This window comes from Artibeus jamaicensis, unplaced genomic scaffold (genome assembly GCF_021234435.1).
Source record: "Artibeus jamaicensis isolate MK-2021 breed Jamaican fruit bat unplaced genomic scaffold, CSHL_Jam_final contig_410, whole genome shotgun sequence".
Lineage (NCBI taxonomy): Eukaryota > Metazoa > Chordata > Mammalia > Chiroptera > Phyllostomidae > Artibeus > Artibeus jamaicensis.
The window spans coordinates 1,942,937-1,963,892 of NW_026521820.1; the positions used below are offsets into that span (position 1 = coordinate 1,942,937).

Sequence of the window (20,956 nt, forward strand, 5' to 3'; positions counted from 1 at the left end):
TAGACATTTGTATAACATACAAAGTGATCACACCAATAAGTCTGGTACCTATCTGACACCATATACAATTATTACAATATTGACTGTATTTATATTTTCAGTCCTGGGCCTGCAAGTCTTTTTCCTTCCCCAAATTAGAGAAGTTTTCTCTTCCTTTACTTTCAGTCTGTGTTTTTTTATATGAAGTGGGTCTCTTGTAGACAGCATATGTATGGTTCTTGTTTTGTATCCATTGAGCCATACTATGTCTTTTGATTGGAGTATTTAACCTGTACTGAAGTATTTACATTTATTTTTAATTTTTAAAAATTGTATTTTATTGATTATGCTATTACAGTTGTTCCAAATTTTCCCTCTTTGTGTCCCTCCACACAGAATCCCTCATTCCCTCAGGCAGTCCCTTCATCTTTGTTCATTTCCACAGGTCATCCATATAAGTTCTTTGGCTACTCCTTCTCCTATACTGTACTTTATATCCCCATGGCTACTCTGTAACTACCAATTTCTACTTTTTTTCCCATTTTTTAAATTTAATTATTTTTCAAGTACAATTTTCTGCCTTTTATTCCCTTCCGGGCCCCCCCCGCCCCCCCCCCCCGTGCTCCCCACCTCCCTCCCATTTCTACCCCCCATAGCTGTTGTCCATGTGTCCTTTATACTAGCTCCTCTAAATCCCTCCCCTTTTTCCCCTGAAATTCCCTCCCCTCCCCCCTCTGGTCATCGTCCCCCCATTCTCCATTTCAGTGTCTTTGTTTTTATTTTGCTTGCTTGTTTGTTTTGTTGTTTAGCTTCCTGTTAAAGGTGAGATCATCTGGTATTTGTCCCTCAACACCTGGCTTACTTCACTCAGCATAATGCTCTCCAGTTCCATCCATGCTGTTGCAAGGGGTAGGAGCTCCTTCTATCTTTCTGCTGCATAAAATTCCATTGTGTATATGTACCATAATTTTTTGATCCATTCATTTACTGATGGACATCTAGGTTGCTTCCAACTCTTGGCTATTATAAATTGTGCTGCTATAGACACTGGGGTGCATAGGTTCTTTTGGATTGGTGTTTTAGGATTCTTAGGATATAATCCCAGCAGTGGAATTGCTGGGTCAAAAGGCAGGTCCATTTTTAGTTTTCTGAGAAAATTCCATACTGTTTTCCATAATGGTTTCCATAATGGTTTTCCATAATGGTTGCAATCCCACCAACAGTGAACTAGGGTCCCCTTTTCCCCACAACCTCTCCAACATTTGTTGTTTGTTGCTTTTTTTATGATAGCCATCCTGACCAGTGTAAAGTGGTATCTCATTGTGGTTTTAATTTGCATCTCTGTGATAGCTAGAGATACTGAGCATCTTTTCATGTGTCTCTGGATCCTCTGTATGTCCTCCTTGGAGAAGTGTCTGTTCAAGTCCTTTTCCCATTTTTTAATTGGGTTATTTTTCTTCTTAGAGTGAAGTCGTGTGAGTTCTTTGTATATTTCAATTTCTACTTTTTAATCTCCTCATCTCTTCACCCATTCCTCCACACCCACCCTGCCCATCTGGCAACCATAAAATGCTCTTTGTATCCATATTACTCTCTATGTTTTTGTTTGCTTAGTTTGTGTTTTAGATTCAATTGTTGATATATATGCATTTATTGACATTTTATTGTACATAGTTCATCTTCTTTTTCTTAAATAAGTCCCTTTAACATTTCGTATAATAATGACTTGGTGATGATGAACGCCTTCATTTTTTTTTTCTTCTGGGAAACTTTCATCTGCCCTTCAATTCTAAATGTTAGCTTTGTTGGGTAGAGAGCAGTCTTGGCTGTAGGTCCCTGCTTTTCATGACTTTGAATATTTCTTTTCAATTCCTTGTAGCCTGCAAAGTTTCTTTTGAGAAATTAGCTGATGGGAATTCCCCTGTAGGTAATTAATTGATTTTCTCTTGCTGCTTTTAAGATTCTCTCTTTATCTTTAAACTTTGGCATTTTAATTATAATGTGTCTTGGAGTGGGCCTCTTTGCATCCATTTTGCTTGGGACTCTGTGCTTCCTGGGCCTGCAAGTTTTTTTCCTTCCCCAAATTAGAGAAGTTTTCTCTTTTTTTTTTTCAAATGGATTTCCAACTTCCAGCTCTTTCTTTACTATTTCTGGCACTCCATGCAAATGTTGGTACTCTTAACATTATGTCAGAGGCTACGTGTACTATCCTTGTTTTTAATGGATTCTTTTCTCTTCTTGTTCTAGTTGATTGGTTTTTGCTTCTTTATGTTTCAAATCATTGATTTGATTCTCAGCTTCATCTACTCTACTGTTGGTTCCCTGTAAAGTATTCTTTTTTAAAAGAAATGTTTATTTATTATTTATTTAGAGAGAGGGAAAGGGAGAAACAGAAAAGAGTGAGAGGACTATCAATTGACTACCTATTGTACGCCCCCAACTGGGGACCTTGCCTGAAACATTGGCATGTGTCCTGAATGGGAATAAAACTGGTGACCCCTCAGTTCTCAGGCCAGAGCTCAACCCACTTAGTCACACCAGCCAGGGCTGTAAATTGTTCGTATTTCAATTAGTGTATCCTTCATTTCTACAACAAGATTGCATTCCTCAATCTTGTTGTGGTCCTTCCTTGAGCATCCTTATAACCAGTGTTTTGAACTCTGTATCTGATAGATTGCTTATCTCTGTTTTGTGTATTTCTTTTCTTTTTAAGGATTTTATTTATTTTTAGACAGATGGAAAGGGAGGCAGGGAGGGAGAGAAACATCAATCTGTGGTTGCTTCTTCCGTGCTCCGAACTGGGGACTTGGCCTGCAACCCAGGCATGCGCCCTGACTGGGAATCAAACTAGTGATCCTTTGGTTCACAGGCTGGTGTTCAATCTACTGAGCCACAACAGCCAGGGCTATTTTGTGTATTTTTCTGGAGTTTTGATCTGTTCTTTCATTTGGGCCATGTTTCTTTATCTCCTCATTTTGGTAGCTTCCTTGTGTTTGTTTCTATGTATTAGATAGAGCTGCTATGACTCCCTGTCTTGCTGGCATGGCCTAATGTAGTAGGTGTCCTTAGGGTCCTATGGTACTGCATCCCCTATCACCTAAGCTGGGTACTTGAGCTATGTCCACTGTGTGGGCTGACTACATCCTCCTCTTGTAGTTGAGTTTTGATTGATGTTGGAAGGTCAATGAAGGGATTTATCCAGGCCAGCCAGCTGCAAGGACTGGCTATGATCACTGACCACCAACCTCTGCCCTCTGTGGAGGATCTGCTGTGCTGGGGCAGGGTGCTTTGATGTGGTCTGTGGCTGTCCCCTAGGTGCATAGGCTATGGGGTTTCTGGGTGATGTAGGCCAAAGTCAACCACCACCTGTGTTTTGTCCAGGAACACCAGATATGAACTACAAAACAACCTGCAGATTGCTGCTGCTTGTGCTGAGCTCAGAGATTCCCAGATGAAGTCAAGCTGTGAAGCTAGGCTGCCCACTGCTAGTGCCAGGCCAAGGGCCACTTAGTAAGAGGTATGGGAGCTGAGGGCTCTCTCAGACTGGCTATTGCTTGCTTGAGATGATTTAGGAAGATGTGAAGGATAAGCCAAGATCAGCCATATGGAAAAGTCACTGTCAATAGCTTCAGTGGGCCTATAAGTTTGGTGGGGCGGAGTCTCAGGGAAATACCAGGGCTGGACAAACAGTATTAGACAGGTTGATGGAGTCTCAGATATGGCACATACCTGCTGGCTCTGTGCCTCTTTGTGGGGAGTGTTCGGAAAAGGAAAATGGCCTCTGCCCACTGTTTTGTTTTGAAGAAAGCTGTCCCCCACCTCTTATTCTGATGTCAGACACTTCAGTTTCTTCCTGTATGCCACTTGTGCCTTTCAAACTACTATTCTTGTGATAGACCTCAGAGGGAGTGAGTCTGAGCAAGTCTTTGTGAAGGTCTTTTATGAGGAACTGATTGGGAATCCAGCAATTTCTTCCATCAACTCAATCCCCAATGGTTTTTATTGCCAATAGTATTCCTGTGGGAGTTACATGCATGTACTGTCCTTTTTTTTTTTTTAATATTTTATTATTTATTTATCTTTACAGGGGAAGTGGGGGAAGGAGAGAGGGAGAGAAACATCAATGTATGGTTGCCTTTTGTGCGTCCCCTGCTGGGAACTGGCCTGCAGGGAACCGGCCTGCAACCCAGGCATGTGCCCTGACTGGGAATCGAACCGCGATCGTGTGGTTCGCAGGCCCGCGCTCAATCCACTGAGCTACACCAGCCAGGGCGTACTGTCCTTTTATAGTTGAGGTTTGATCGCTATTGGCATGGCAAAGAGAGGGAATCATGCTCAGGACTGACCATGACTACTGTGGAGGAGCTGTTATGCTAGGGCCAACAATGTACAGCAGAATTCCCTTTAGTAGGGTCTGATGTTTGGTGAGTCCACCCATAGGGTATATTGTTTGTGGAGGTGGTTGGGTGGTTCTCAAGTGTGTTCTGAAGTTTGCCACTGCACTGTTCTGGGGCTTCTTAGGAGGGGCTCTGGTGCAGAACAAGGTCAGCCCCTGTCTATGCCCTTCCCGGGGCCACTAAATACGAGCTACAAAGTAATCTGCAGATGGTTGATTCTTGTGCTGTACTTGGAGGTGCCTGAGAGAGAGGCTAAGATATCAGTGAGGCTAAGCTGTGAATTGAGGCTGGCTGCTGCTAATGCTGGGCTTGGGGTAGCTTTGCAAGAGTTCAGGGCACACTGAGGCCAAATGCTGTTTCTTTGGGGGTTGTGAACCTTTGAGAGAATTTAGTAAAGTTCAAAGCATGAGCTAAGACAGGCCATTTGTATGGAAAAGCCACTAAAAGGATTTGTGTGGGCCTACAAGTTGGGTGGGGTGGGAAAGGTAGGGCAAAAGATACTGGCCAGGTTGATGAAGACTCAAACTTGGTGCTGACCTGAGCCTGCTGCCTGGGTGGGGAAGGGCCCAACCAAAGACCAGTGGCTTCTGCCAGGATGACTGTCTTAAAGAAAGCTGCCCCTCCAGCCTTTACCCTAATCCAGATAATTAAGTTCCTCCTATAGGTTCCTGGTGCTTTTTCAGCTACTACTTAAGTGTTGCAGCTCGGTGTGATGGAGTTCATATCAGTGATGAAGTGAATCAGTGATGGAGTCCATCAGTGCATAAGTCCATGTGTGGGCCCTGTAAGAGGAATGCCTGGGATTCCAGAAGCTCTCCTCAGCCACAGTCCCTGCTTGCCTTCACAGCCAGAAGTTATGGGGACTTTTCCTACTAGCACTGGAACCCTGGGTGGGATGGGGTGGGCCTAGTGTGGGATCGGAACACTTTACACTTCAGGGGAGACCTCCAGAGCCAAGATACCCCTACTAATTCTTAACTTCCATGTGTAGGTGTGGGACCAGTCTGTTCTGTGTCTTCACTCCCTCCTACCAGTCTTAATGTGGCTTCTTTTTAATATCCTTAGTTATGGAATTTGTGTTCAGATAGACCTAGGTAGTTATCAATGATAGTTCTAAAGTTTAGCTGTAATTTTGAAGTGGTAGTGGGAGTATTTTCCTACTTTGACATATTACTGGGAATAGAAGTTTAAAATCTGGTAGGGAGGATTACTCTATTTGTTCTTCAAAATTAGCATAGATAATTGCAGGTGACTGCTCTGCCATACAAATCTTAGAACTAGCTTGTCAAGTTCCAGGAAAAATCTTGTTGGAATTTTGATTGTATTTGAATGGAATTTATAAATTCTTTCAGATTTGAATTGCTCTAATGATAATTTTTGCACAATAAAGATCTGGTGACTGAAAGATGAACTAAAAATTTTTTTACCTCCCAAAGCAACAATTACATATGTTATAAACTGCCATGCATCTGTGTATAGACTCATAAAATTAATTAAGAAATATACATTATAAAGACTAATAAAAGCTTAGAACTCTTCGAACCCTTAATTATACTATAGATATTAAAAAAAACTAGCTGGATACATAAAATGCTCATTGAAATATTACTCACTTTATGAAGAAATGAAAATAACCCAAATGTAAATGACACAGGAATATTTAAGTAAACTAAACATACCCAATGATAAACTATGATGCCAATAAAAGTACTGGCTCTAAAAATGACATATAATGACAGTGAATAAATGTTTACTCATGATATAGCATTCAGTGATAAAATTAGGATATCAATTTTGTATACAATGTGAGCACAGCTGTAGAAAAAAAAAACTCCAGGGCAGTTGCTTTGTAAAGAACTTTCCGGCAGCTGCTGCCTTGCCTGAAGGGTGATTTCAGCTGCACAGGACTAGAGACTGAGAAGGCTGATTTGGGCCTGGTAGTTCACAGAGAACCTGAGCTGGAGGCTAGACAACTGTGAATACTGTGGCTGAGACCTGGTATTCATCCTCTCAAAACCATGGGAAGGGAGAAAAGTGAAGCCCAGTCCCCCTTTTCCTGTGGCATCCAGGAAGACCAGCAGAACTTGCTGAACAGGTTTAAAGTCAACAGGAGGCTTATTTTCTTTCCTCTCTTTTTTTTCTTTCCCCAAGTGAGAAAATAAGATGTGGAGTTATGAAGTGTCTAGAGAAAGATTTAAACAGAGAGCACAAGGCTAACCCCCCGAAATGAGAAACTGAGACAAATGTCACATTGCTATCCCATAGAGAGGGCATCTTATTGTTTATGTGTATTATTATTATTTTTCATTATTTTTACCACTTTTATTTTATTAGTATTTTTAAATTTTTTCTTTCCTATGTTTAGTTTTCCATGTTTTATTTCTGTTTAATTACATTGTTTCCTTATTCTCTCCTTATTGTATCTTAATTCTCCTCCTTTCACTTTACTCGTGTTCTAATAACACACTACTCTTGATCACGTACTTTTTATTCTGGTTATCCAGATCACATATTTCTTGTCATATTATTGTTGTTCCAGTACTATCATAAATAACTGTTGTTCCATACAATTGTACATACTACACAGCAATCCTCCCTGATCTTAGCCCATGTCACTTCATTCTTGAGCATTATTATTGTTGTGGTGAACTCTATTCTCTCTCACACTACATCTACTTTCTCTTTACTCTTACTATCTCTCATCATCTAACCTTGCTGCACAAGTGTTCTGTTTCTTAGATTCAGCTCACAAATCTCCTCCTCTCTAACAAGAATATTATCTCTCACCTTTTATAAAAAATGGTTAGTTGTGTGAAACATTACAGTTAACACTATACTTATCCAAAGAATCTCCTATCTTTTCTCTACTTGCTGGTACTTTAAATCCCATAAAATACTCTCCCACTGTCTTAATCCATATTGCCTACACCCTGCCATTGATCACATACAAGAATAGGTGGGAGCTGTAAAATCAGTATACCTACTAGAGGAGAGAAATCACCAACAAAGGAACAACGAAAAACAACAAGAGAGCCCACACAAAGAGAACAAAGGGCAAACCTTAAGCATCCAGACAAGTTGATCAAAGAGACCTTACCACTGAACCCCACAGAATTCCTACCATAGACATTCACCCTACAAAGACAGCTAGCAAAGCAAAACATCAGGAAGTGCAGTAACAAACAAAAAGATTCAGCTAAAATGGGAGACAAAAAAAGAACATGCAATCAAAAGAAACAAAAGACTCCCCACTAAAACAGCTAAATGAAATGGAGGTAAGCAAACTATCAGACATAGAATTTATAAGAATGGTTATGAAGATGCTCAAGGAATTCACAGACAACTGTAAGGACCGAGTGAGAACAACAACGGTATAAAAAAGCAAATAGAAACTACAAACAAAAACAAAGAAGAAATGAATAATAAAATCTTGGAAATACAAAACACACTAGAGGAGTTACAAATAGGCTGGATGCTAGAAAATTGAATCAGCGAGCTGAAGGACAGGGTGAAAAAAAAACGACCAGAAAGAGCAAGAAAAGGAAAAGAGACTCAGAAAGAATGAACAAGTGGTGAGGGAGCTGCAAGACAACATGAAATGTAATAATATCCGTATAATTGGGATACCAGAAGGAGAAGAAGGAGAACAAGGAATAGAAAACCTGCTCTATCCCTTAGATAAAGGGATAGATAAGGTAATGATAGAAAACTTCCCTAATTTGATGAAAGAAAAAGTCACACAAATCCAGAAAACAGAGAGTCCCAATCAAGACAAACCCAAAGGGGGCTACTTCAAGACATATCATCATTAAAATGGCAAAATTCCAAGACAAACAGAAAGTTTTAAAAGCAGCAAGGGAAAAACAACAAGTAACATACAAGGGAGTCCCAGTGAGACTAGCAGCTGACTTCTCAATAGAAATGCTCCAAGCAAGAAGAGAATGACAGGAAATGTTCCAAGTAATAAAAAACAAAGGCCTGCAAACAAGACTACGCTATCCAGCAAGGCTCTCAATTAAAATGGAAGGCCAAATAATGAGTTTCCCAGAAAAAAGAAGTCTAACAGAATATACCTCCACCAAAAGAGCTCTGCAAGAGATGCTGAAGGGACTTCTTTAAGAAAAGGAAGAAAAGAGTGAGAGAGGATCATAAGTGTAAGAAAATGGCAATGAATAAGTACCTATCAATAATTACCATAAATGTAAATTGTGAAATGCTCCAATGAAAAGACACAAAATAGATGAATGAACAAGAAATCATGACTCACATACGCTGCCTCCAAGAGACCCACCTCAGAACAAAGACCTACACAGAGGGTGAAAGTGAAGGGCCGGAAACCAATTTTCCAAGCAACCGTTCAGGAAAAAAAAAAGCTGGGGCAGCAATACTCATATCACACAAAACAGACTTCAGAAAAAGGGCCGTAAAAAGACACCCAAAAGGTCACTTCACAATACTCAAGGGAAGAATCCACCACGAAGACATTAACATCATGAATATATATGCACCCAATATAGGAGCACCCAAATACATAAAGAAAATCTTAGAAGACTTCAAGAAAGATATTGATAGCAACACAATTACAGTAGGGGATTTAACACCCCACTGTCAAAAATGAATAGATCTTCCAAACAAAGTATCAACAAAGATGTTCCACCATTAAACAAAGTCCTAGATCAAATGGACTTAACTGAAATATATAGAGCCTTTCATTTCAAAGAAGCAAGATACACATTCTTTTCAAATGCACATGGAAAATTTTCAAAGATAGACAACATGATAGGACAAAAACAAATTCAAAAAAATTAAAATCATATTAAACATTTTCCCTGACCACAAGGGACTGAAACTAGAAACCAACCTCAAGGAAAAAACTCAAAAACACTGAAACTCATGGAGATTGAATACCATGCTATTAAACAATGAATGGGTCAAGAATGAGATTAGGGGCCGAGGTAGGGGTCCAGAGGCATTGGTCTGGGACCAGCGCCAGAGGCGTTAGCCATGGGAGCTTGGGCACCCAGCAGCCTCAGTAGGCAACCAGCACCGGTCATCAGCTCCCTCCCTCCCACTCGAAGCAAGGCTGGACAACACTGGGCAGAGACCTGTCTGCTTGAGTTTACAGAGTGGGTAACAAGGACAAAGGGCCGTGTTCAACTGTGGACTTTGTGGTCACCAGCCTGGGAGAATTGAGAGGCACATTGTCATCACCAGTCTGTCTGGGGACTGGGCTGGGCTGAGAAGAAGGCTTTCTGGAGAAGTTTTTTTTTTTGAAAGTGGACTGAGGTGTTTTCCTGTGAGGGCAGCTTGGCTTGCTTCCCACCCAGCGTGACAGCAATCCAGAGGAGGGGCAGAAGCATTTGAGTCTGGCCACATTACTAGGAAGGACTGTGCCAGATCCTGGGGCAAGACCCAGGCAGCCTTGCGAATGCATGGGCGCCCGCACCCCAGCCTATAGAGAGGTACTGCTGCAACCAGATAAACCGGTTTGGACAGTTTAAAACCAAAAAGGGAAGTTTTTGTTGTTGTTGTTGTTGGGGCTTTTTCCTTTCTCTAGTAACTATTTTTTTTAGTAATCTTATATATTTTTAATTTTGTTATTTCTTTATCTTTCAATACTTTGTTCCTCTCCTTTCTTTTTTCCTGTTTTAGTCCTTCTTCCTAAATTTATTGCTTTTTCCTCCCTTCTCCTGCTTTTGTTTGTTTGTATGTTGCTTTGTATTTCTTTTACTCACAAGAGACACAAACAAATGCAAACTGTGAAAAGACCAGAGTGGGACCCAAACAGGGGGCATCTCAACAGTAGAGACAGAGAGAAAAATTTCACTTTGCTATAGCAGAGAAGCCACAAGTTGCTGCATATTTGTATTATTTTTTTCATTATTCTAATTTCTTTTATATTTTAATAGTATCTTTGTATTCCTCCTCTTTCTGTATTGGCTTCTTAGGCCTGGGTGGTTATACTGTACTATTTGACAGGTTCCCCTGTTCTTTCCTCCACAGTGTATTGCTAATTTTCTATACTTCACACCACTTGTTTTCCTTTAGCACTCTACCCAAAGCTCTATACCCCCTATTCAGACAGATAACATAGAGTCTGTCATATGATTGTTGCTCTAATATTATTGTAAATACTAGCTGTTCTGTACAACTAAATACTTCAAAACACATCTCCCGGATCTTAGCCCACATGACAGGTTCATGAATTCTATTACTGTAGTGATTAACTCTATTTTCTTACACACTACACCTATTTACTATTCTTTATTCTCACCTTACCTCAAAATCTGACAGCCCGCAACCTCACTGCTTTCCAGATCCAACTCAGAAGCCTTCCCTCCCCAACAAGAGATTTATCTTTTCTCCATCCTTTCGTAAAAGTGGCAAGTTGAGTTGAAGATTATAGTTAACACTGTATATAGCCTAAAGATCTTCTATCTCTTCTCTACCAGCTGTGACTGTAAATATCATAAAATACGCTTCTGCTCTCATAAACCATTTTGCCTCTCCCTCCAATTGATTACACACACACACAAAAGGAGTAGCTGGAAGTGGAGAAAATCAAGATAACTGAAGGACATTGAACCACTGAATTTCATAGGTATTCTACCACAGAAGTTCACACCATAAACCCAGGGAGTCAGAACAGATCAATTGAACAAGCTGAGGGCAACAAGAAGAGTCTCACAAACAATGGGAAGACAAAGAAACAATCCCCAAAAGAAAGAAAAGGAGGAACCCTCAGAAAGAATGTTAGATGAAATAGAGGCAAATAAACTATCAGATATTGAATTAACAGCACTGGTTATCAGGAAATTCAAAGAGCTCACAATGAGCTACCAGACACTACAGGGGAGCTACAGTGAACTCACCACAAACTATATCAAAATGAAAAAGGAAATAGAAACTATCAGCAAAGGCCAAAAGAAATGAAGAATACAATTTTTGAACTCAAAAACACAGAAGAAAGAATCAAAATCAGGATTGATGAAGCAGATCAGATCAACGGGTTGGAGGACAAAGTAGGAAAAAACTCCCAGAAAGAGCAAGAATAGGAAAAGAGGCTCAGAAAGAACAAAGAGGGATTAAGAGAAATGCAAGACAATAAGAAACATAATAATATCTGAATAATAGGAATACCAGAAGGAGAAGAAGAAGAACAAGGGATAGAAAACATATTTGAAAGAGTAATGATGAAAAATTTCCCTAATTTGATGAGAGAAAAAGTCACACAAATCCAGGAATCACAGAGAGTCCCAATCAAGAGGAACCCAAAGGGGCCCAATTCAACACACATTATCATTAAAATGGCAACTCTAAGACAAAGAGGGAATCTTAAAAACAGTAAGGGAGAAAAAGGAAGTAACATGCAATGGAGCCCCAATAAGATTAGCTACTGACTTCTCAATGGAAACACTCCATGCAAGAAGAGAATGGCAAGAAATATTCCAAGTAATGAGAACCAGAGGCCTACAACCAAGGCTACTTTACCCAGAAAGAAACTCAATCAACTTAGAAGGCCAAATAAAGAGCTTCCAAGACAAATGAAGTCTAAAAGAATATGCCTCGACCAAACCAGTCCTAAAAGAAATACTAAAAGGACTGATTTAAGGAAATGAAGGAAAAGAGAGAGACACAGAAGAACACAGGTACAAAAATGGCAATGAATAAGTACCTATCAAAAATAACCTTAAACGTAAATGGATTAAATGCTCCAATCAAAAGACACAGAATAGCTGAATGGATAAGAAAGCATGACCCACACATTTGCTGCCTACAAGAGACCCACCTCAGGACAAAAGACCTACACAGACAAAAAGTGAAAGGCTGGAAACAAATTTTCCAAGCAAATGGACAAGAAAAAAAAGCCAGGGTAGCAATTCTCATATCAGACAAAACAGACTTCAAAAAAAAAAATGGGCCATAAAAAGACACCGAGAAGGTCACTTCATAATACTCAAGGTAAGAATCCACCAAGAACACATTAACATCGTAAATATATATGCACCCAACATAGGACCACCCAAATATGTAAAAAAATCTCAGAGGACTTCGAGAAAGATATTGATAGCAACACAATTATAGTAGAGGATTTTAACACCACACTGTCAAAAATGGACAGATCTTCCAAAGAAAATATCAACAAAGATATTGTGGCATTAAATAACACCCTAGAGGAAATAGACTTTATATATATATATATATATATATATATATATATATATATATATATATATATATATAGAGAGAGAGAGAGAGAGAGAGAGAGAGAGAGAGCCCTTCATACCAAAGAAGCTAAATACACATTCTTTTCAAATGCACATGCAACATTTTCAAAGGTAGACCACATGATAGGACACAAAACGAGACTCAAAAAATTCAACAAAATTGAAATCATACCAAGCATCTTCTTTGACCACAAGGGACTGAAATTGGAAATTGTCCCCAAAGGGGAAAACCCAAAACACCCCAAATCATGGAGACCGAATGGCATGCTATTAAAGACGAATGGGTCAAGATTGAAATTAGGGAAGAAATCAAAAAGTTTCTGGAAACAAATGAAAATGAACTTACAACAACCCAAAACTTATGGGACACAGCAAAGGCAGTCCTGAGAGGGAAGTTCATAGCAATACAGGTTTATCTAAAGAAGATAGAAACATTTCAAACGAACAACCTAACCCTACGCCTGCAAGAGCTCAAGGAACAACAACAAAGACACACCAGAGCAAGTAGAAGGAAGGAAATAACCAACATTAGAGCAAAATTAAATGATATAAAGACTAAAACCATAATTCCAAGGATCAATGAATCCAGAAGTTGTTTTTTTGAAAATATAAACAAAATAGACAAGCCTTTAAGTAGGCTCATCAAGAAAAGAAGAGAAACGACACAAATAAACACAATCAGAAATGAAAGAGGAGAGATTACAACTTATATAACAGAAATAATAGGGATAGTAAGAAATTACTATGAAGAACTGTATGCCAAGAAATTTGAAAACAGGTGAAATGGACAAATTTCTAGAAAAATATAATCTTCCAAAACTCAATGAAGAAGAAGCAGAAAATCTGAGCAGACCAATAACAGCAGATGTAATTGAAGCAGGAATCAAAAAACTGCCATCACACAAAAGCCCTGGACCAGATGGTTTCAGAGGAGAATTCTACAAAGCATTTAAGGAAGAGCTACCCCCTATTCTTTACAGACTATTCCAAAAAATCCAAAAGGTTGAAAGACTCACAAACTCTTTTTATGAAGCCAGCATCATCCTAATTCCAAAACCAGATAGAGACACGACAGAGAAAGAAAACTTCAGGCCAATATCACTGATGAACAAAGATGCTATAATCCTCAACAAAATACTGGCAAACTACATCCAACAATACATCAAAAAGATCATACACAATGACCAAGTGGGATTCACCCCAGGGTTGCAAGGATGGTTCAATATTCACAAATCAGTAAGTGTAATACATCACATAAACAAAAGCAAAGACAAAAATCACATGATTATTTCAGCACAGAAAAAGCTTCTTTTTTTTTTTATTGATTATGCTGTTACAGTTGTTCTATTCCCCCTTTATTCCCCTCCATCCTACCCCTCATCCCCACCATTACCCCCCCTTTAGTTTATGACCATGTATCTCAAGTCCTTTAGATTCTATATTTCCCATGCTATTCTTGCCCCCCATCTATTTTCTATCTACTGTCTATGCTACTTATTTTCTGTACCTTCTCCCCCATTCTCCTCCTCCCAATCCCCTGTTGCTAACCCTCCTTGAGATCTTCATTTCTATGTTTCCACTCCTAATCTAGCTGTCCTTTTAGTTTGCTTTCGTTTTAGGTGTGGTTGTTAATAACTGTGAGTTTGTTGTCCTTTCACTGTTCATGTTTCTTTAACTTCTTTTTCTTAGATAAGTCCCTTTAACATTTCATATAATAAGGGCTTGGTGATGATGAACTCCTTGAATTTGATCTTATCTGAGAAGCACTTTATCTGTCCTTCCATTTTAAATGAAAGTTTTGCAAGCGACCCGCCCAAAAGGGCGCTTGGGGCCTTTTTTTCCTTTGGAGAAACTGGTCGCTGCTGGCCTTTGTCTCCCCAGAGAAACTGGCCACAGCCCACTCCTCCTCCTCCCCAAACAGATCTCATCTTGCCTTGGCCATATTTATTCATTCACGCTTGTCCATGGCACCAGGAGGACTCGCAAGAGAAGTCGCCCCCACAATAAATGACCCCAAATTGCTGCTGCAATTTTGAGAAAGAAGAATAAATTAGGAGGGATCACAATACCTGATACCAAACTGTATTACAAGGCCACTGTAATCAAAACAGCATGGTACTGGCATAAAAACAGGCACATAGACCAAAGGAACAGAACAGAGAGCCCAGAAATAAACCCAAATCTCTATGGCCAATTAATATTTGACAAAGGGGTCAAAAACAGAAAATGGACTAATAATAGCCTCTTCAATAAATGGTGTTGGGAGAACTGGACAGCTATGTGCAAAAAAATGAAACTCAAGCACCAACTTATACCATACACCAAAATAAATTCAAGGTGGATAAAAGACTTCAATATAAGCGACATCATTAAAGTCCTAGAGGAGAACATTGGCAAGAAAATCTCAGATACATACTTCATGCAGCAACTTTTTTACTGATATGTCCCCCAGAGCAAGAGACATAAAAGAAAGAATAAACAAATGGGATTTCATCAAAATTAAAAGCTTTTTTACAGCTAAAGAAAGCAGTATTAAAATAAAAAGAGATCCAACTGTATGGGAAAACATATTTGCCAATGATACCTCGGACAAGGGTTTAATCTCCAAAATATACAAAGAACTTACATGACTCCACTCTAAGAAGACAAGCAACCCAATTAAAAAGTGGGCAAAGGACATGAACAGACATTTCTGCAAGGAGGACATACAGAAGATCCAGAGACACATGAAAAGATGCTCAATATCACTAGCTATCATAGAGGTGCAAATTAAAACCACAATGAGATACCACTTTATAGCAGTTGGAATGGCTATCATAAACAAAGCAACAAACAACAAATGTTGGGGAGGTTGTGGGGAAAAAGGGACCCTAGTTCACTGTTGGTGGGTTGTGGACTGGTACAACCACTATGGAAAAACAGTATGGAATTTTCTAAAAAAAAAAAAATGGACTTGCCTTTTGACCCAGCAATTCCACTGCTGTGATTATATCCTAAGAACCCTAAAACACCAATCCAAAAGAACCTATGCACCCCAATGTTCATAGCAGCACCATTTACAATAGCCAAGAGCTGAAAGCAACATAGGGAGCTTGTCACTTGAAACTGGAAAACAAATTCCCACTTAGTTTCTGTAGCTTACACTTTACCTTAAAGACATGAAAGGCTTCGAACTGAATGTTGGGACTTTTATCTCGAAGGAGGTTCATCATCACTTTGAGGTTCTCTGGCTTACTGATGTACTTTGTCATAACGGCAAAGTTGTGTCTGTCCAGGATCAGTTCACCTAGAAGCTGTTTAAAAAAACACAAAAAATCAATGCTATAATCTCTCTGAGAGCTATGTTATTAAAAATATACCTCACTTCCCTTCACTGAAAAACAAAATACATGAGTTTAGAATGTTAACATGAAAAATAATTGAGAATCCTTAGGTGCATCTTAAAGTGTCGGCATGAAAGCATTCATTAAGTTATTTTAAGCTTTTCACAGTTTTGCTAAAGTCTGTGCTTAATGCATTTCTGAATATACTTTTAAGTCAATCATTGCAGCAGCTTATAAAAGCTCTCTGCGGCTTGCATGAAGAGCTAGGCAGAAATAAATTTATTATTTTCATTGTTTAATTTTCTTGCTTCTTTGGGTATTGAGGCAGGATAATAATAAAAAATTGACTCTACAATTTTATCTCCCTTACCTAAATTATTGTACTATATAGTAGCTTGCTGGGGAAAAAGTAGTTTATGTAAAGTGACTTTTAATTTTCCCCTAAGTTTTATTACAAAACCTGATACATAACCAGGTAAAAAATCACTAACTCTGAATCCAAAAGAAGTTTAACATGTGCAGCAAGTTTTTATTTTTAAAAAAAGTAAAGCAAAATATTTTCTGGTGACAAATTAATTGTTCTCAAAATGCAGCATTACTCCGTGTTATTAACTGAAAGACTGTGTTCTCCCAAAATCTATACGTTGAAATGCTGACCTTCAATGTGATAGTTATTAGGAGAAGGGGCCTTTAAGAAGTTAGGACATGAGAGTGGAACCATCATGAGTGGGACTGATGCACTTATGAAAGAGACCCCAGAGCTCACTCACTGCTGGCATTTTAACCTTAGACTTCCCAGCCTCCAGAACTACAAGAAATGAATATATTTAAAAAATCTTCCCCTGGGTAGTATAGCTTAGTGGGTTGAGCACAGGCCTGTGAACTAAGGGATTGCGGTTCCCAGTGGGGAACACACGAGAGGCAACCATACATTGATATTTCTCTCCATCTCTCCTTCCCTTCCTCTCTAAAGGTAAATGAATAAAATCTTTAAAAAAAACTTCATCCAAGGATATGCTTATTGATTTAAGAGAGAGAAACACTGATCAGCTTCTTCCCATACATGCAGGACTGGGGATCGAACTGGTAACCTAGGTATGTTCCCTGACCAGGAATCGAACCCATGACCTTTGGTGCACAGGACAATACTCCAATTAACTGAGCCACCTGGCCAGGGCAGAAATAAATATTTCTTATTTAAGCCACAGTCTGTGGTATTTTGTTATAGCAACCAGAACAGACTAAGACACTTCAAAACAAAATAAAAATACCTGAAATGAGAACAGTCGAAGCCCCTCTAGCAGTTCAGATAAATATGCTGCTGTTCCATCTCACAAACTTTTATTCTCACTGTACTGGTAGCAATCCCTAAAGCTTTGTTTTTTTTTTAAATTTTATTTAGTTATTTTTCAAGTACAGTTTTTTGTCTATTTCTCCCATCCCAGCCCACCCCCACCCGTGCTCCCCACCTCCCTCCCATTTCCTCCCCCCCAGTCCTCATCCCTGTGTCCTTCGTACTTGTTCCTCTAAATCCCTCCCCTTTTTCCCCTTAAATTCCCTTCCCTCTCCCCTCTGGTCACTGTCCCCTTGTTCTCTATTTCAGTCTCTATGTTTTTATTCTGCTTACTTGTTTGTTTTGTTGTTTAGCTTCCTGTTAAAGGTGAGATCATATGGTATTTGTCTTTCAATACCTGGCCTATTTCACTCAGCATAATGCTTTCCAATCAGCTGAAATGTACCCTTAACCTAATTTTCTATGTGATATATTTATTTTCCAATTCTATTTACTGAGATTTTTCTGGATGCCCCAGGATAGTAATACATCGTATAGATGGTTTCAGAAATTCTGGGTGGGAGATCTGAAACTGAGGACTAGCTGTCTATCACAATACAGTCTAGCACCAGAACTCCAGGTGTGTAGGTAGGGGTGTGTGTGTGTATCTGGCTGCCAGTAAACAACCACCTTGCCTGTGATGTATCTTTTGTCTATTTAACAAATAAGAGCTACACACCTTTAAGTTATTTAGTACACAAAAATGTTAAACATAGAAAATGATGACCACTGTTACATGTTGGCCGGTCACCAGTTAGTCTCATACATATGGAAATGCAACCATGTAAACTGTTAATCTTTACCTTCCTTAATCTCTCTGCAGTATCTAAAACTAACTGGACACCTCCAGATACTTCCTTTACTTTTTGTTTCAAGGCCATTGCATTCTTCTGGTTTCTTGCCTATTGAGGCTTATTCCTTTGCCACCTCTGACACTTCTGACTTCCCTACCTGTATTTTCCAAGCTGTATACTTGAATCACTTATCTTTTATTTCCTAACAGTTTCATCTATGCCTATGGCTTCAACTATAACATCTGGGAACATATCTCTCAAATTTACATTTCTAGTCTCAATATATTTCCTAAACTCCATAGCCACATTTCTAACTGCCCACCAGATTGTCTGACTCAAACTCTTTGCTGGCTTAATTACACTCGATGTCTCTAGAATAATTTCTTTCATTACTCTTTGTTAATGACATCACATCTTCCAGTCCCTTAGATCAGAGTATTGAAATCTTCCTCAGCTCCTTTCTTTCCCTTGCTTTTTACATTAAATCTACATCCAAGATCTGCCAGTTTTCTGTTTCTAAAGGTCTCAACCATCTTCCCATTTTTACTTGTTAGTTTTTAAAGTAAAAAACTTTCGGTGGGATAGCTCCCAGACTCTCAAAAACAAAAGAACAAATAAACAAACAAACAAACAAACAAACCACTTCTGGGTTGTAAAGCTGACAAGAGGCTTCTAAAATATATGCATTATATATCTTTACAAAAGATATATATATATAAAGATACACTACCCTCATTCAAACCCTCACTGTCTTCTGGACTACAACAGCATGCAAATGATCTCTTGTAGTCCTCATCCACTCCAATCCATTCTGCACATTATGTCAAATGAATCTTTATGAAAATCACCCCTATTCATGTTACTAATTCCACTTATAGAGTGAATGAATAAACAAACAAATGTCTGGATTCCTGTGGATGGCATTCAAAGCCTTCTGTGATCTGAAGTCATTCCTAATGTTTCCTTTTCTCAGCTCCCTCAGTCTTCCTTATTCTCCAGGTTCTGTGGCTTTATTCCCCTTGCTCCACCCCCCATTCCCAGCTTTATTTAGATATAACTGACAAAATTATACACTTAAAATGTACATCATGATGATTTCACCTACATATACATTATGAAATATTTACCACAATCACATTAACACATCCATCACCTCACAGTTATTCTTTTTTGGTGGGGGGGGAGGAATGGGTTAGAATGCTTAAGATCTACTCTTAACAACTTTCAAATATACAATATAGTATTGTTAACTATAGTCACCATGCTGCACATTAGATCCCCAAACATTATTTATCTTGTAGCAGAAAGTTGGCATCCATTGGTCAATATCTCCCTACTTCCCTAACCCCAGCCCCAGCCCATGGTAACCTCCATTCTACCTTCTGTTTCTTTGAGTTTGACTTTCTACGAAACCAAAACTCCTTTATTGCTTTTATGCTCCTTGTTTTTTCCCAACTGTACCATTGTTGCCCTACTTGTAAGCCTCTTTAGAATATAAGCTCTACAAGGGAGTGTATAAAATCTTGTTTGTGTTTGTACCCTTTACAGCATGTGTGATGTATGTGGGTAGTATTGAAGAAATAAAGTCTTAGTACCACAGAATATTATATATAAAATGTAGAAAGATGTAGTTTTATTACTGAATAAGCATATCCAAAGAACAATATTGTAGGTAATCTATGAAATAGGTAAAAATCCACCTTATTTACACCGCCAAGGAGCTACAATCATTATATACATATATCCTCAATATAAAAGGTAACCTACTCCTTTAAGAGGACTTGACAGTGTTATTTACTGTGCACCCTTTCATAGTTCATCCTAAATTCACTTGGCTATTGATGTAGCTCTTTGTTTTAACTAATTGCTTTTATCCAACTAATAAAGAGGATAATAAAAACTTTAAAAACTAACAAGAAATGTTTGCGGTTTGGAAAGAAGCACCAAGGTTAAATCTCCTGGTGACAGGGAGAGATATATGTGCTACCTTCTTAGATGTTTACATTTCGGTGGGATAGCTCCCAGACTCTCAAAAACAAAAGAACAAACAAACAAACAAACAAACCACTTCTGGGTTGTAAAGCTGACAAGAGGCTTCTAAAATATATGCATTATATATCTTTACAAAAGATATATATATATATATATATATATATATATATATATATATATATATATATATATAAATAAAGATATACCACTAGCTGGTATAGCTCAGAGGATTGAGAGTGGTCCTGTGAACCAAAGGGTCACCCGTTTGATTCCCAGTCAGGGCACCTGCCTGAATTGTGGGCCAGGTCCCCAATTAGGGGCATGCAAGAGGCAACCACACACTGATGTTTCTCTCCCTCTCTCCTCTCCTTCCCCTCTCTCTAAAAATAAATAAATAAAATCTTTTAAAAAAGATATGCCCTCTTAAGATATTTTCATATACAAGGTCTGGCAGAAGTAACGCCTGCTTGAGGGTGGTTGGTAGGGTAATAATATGGGTGTAATAATTTATAGTGTTAATTTGAACATTTCACCTAACATGTCATATGGTATCCTTGAGTGTGATATTGTTATGTTACACAATTACTTGCTTATAATTTTGTAATAAAAGACTTTGTAATAAAAAGGGGCATTATTTGTGCTGGACCTCGTTGATATACACACACAGACACACACGGAGCTTTTTTTAAGGCTACCTACATCTATATAAATAGATATATTTTGTATATAGATGTATATATACCTAAAATATATTTCTACAATAAATAATCAAATATAATTTATACTACATATTCAAACACACATACATCATGCACATATATAAATATCAAAAGGTCTTTCAGCAACAAAAAAATTTCATTAAAAAATTTACCCTTAAAATTTGTACATGCACATTCAATAAAAATTTGTT

At 38.5% G+C, this 20,956-nt stretch overlaps 1 protein-coding gene across 6 annotated transcripts in view; it reads right to left on the reverse strand.

Annotated features, from left to right (window-relative positions):
• The window catches only part of CAB39L (calcium binding protein 39 like), a 155,039-nt gene that overhangs the window by 22,381 nt on the left and 111,702 nt on the right, over positions 1 to 20,956 (reverse strand). For all 6 annotated transcript variants that reach the window (XM_037154577.2, XM_037154576.2, XM_037154572.2 and 3 more), the window contains one exon: positions 15,754 to 15,897. In XM_037154577.2, the coding sequence (XP_037010472.2) occupies positions 15,754 to 15,897 (144 nt within the window). The remainder of the gene's footprint in view (positions 1 to 15,753; positions 15,898 to 20,956) is intronic.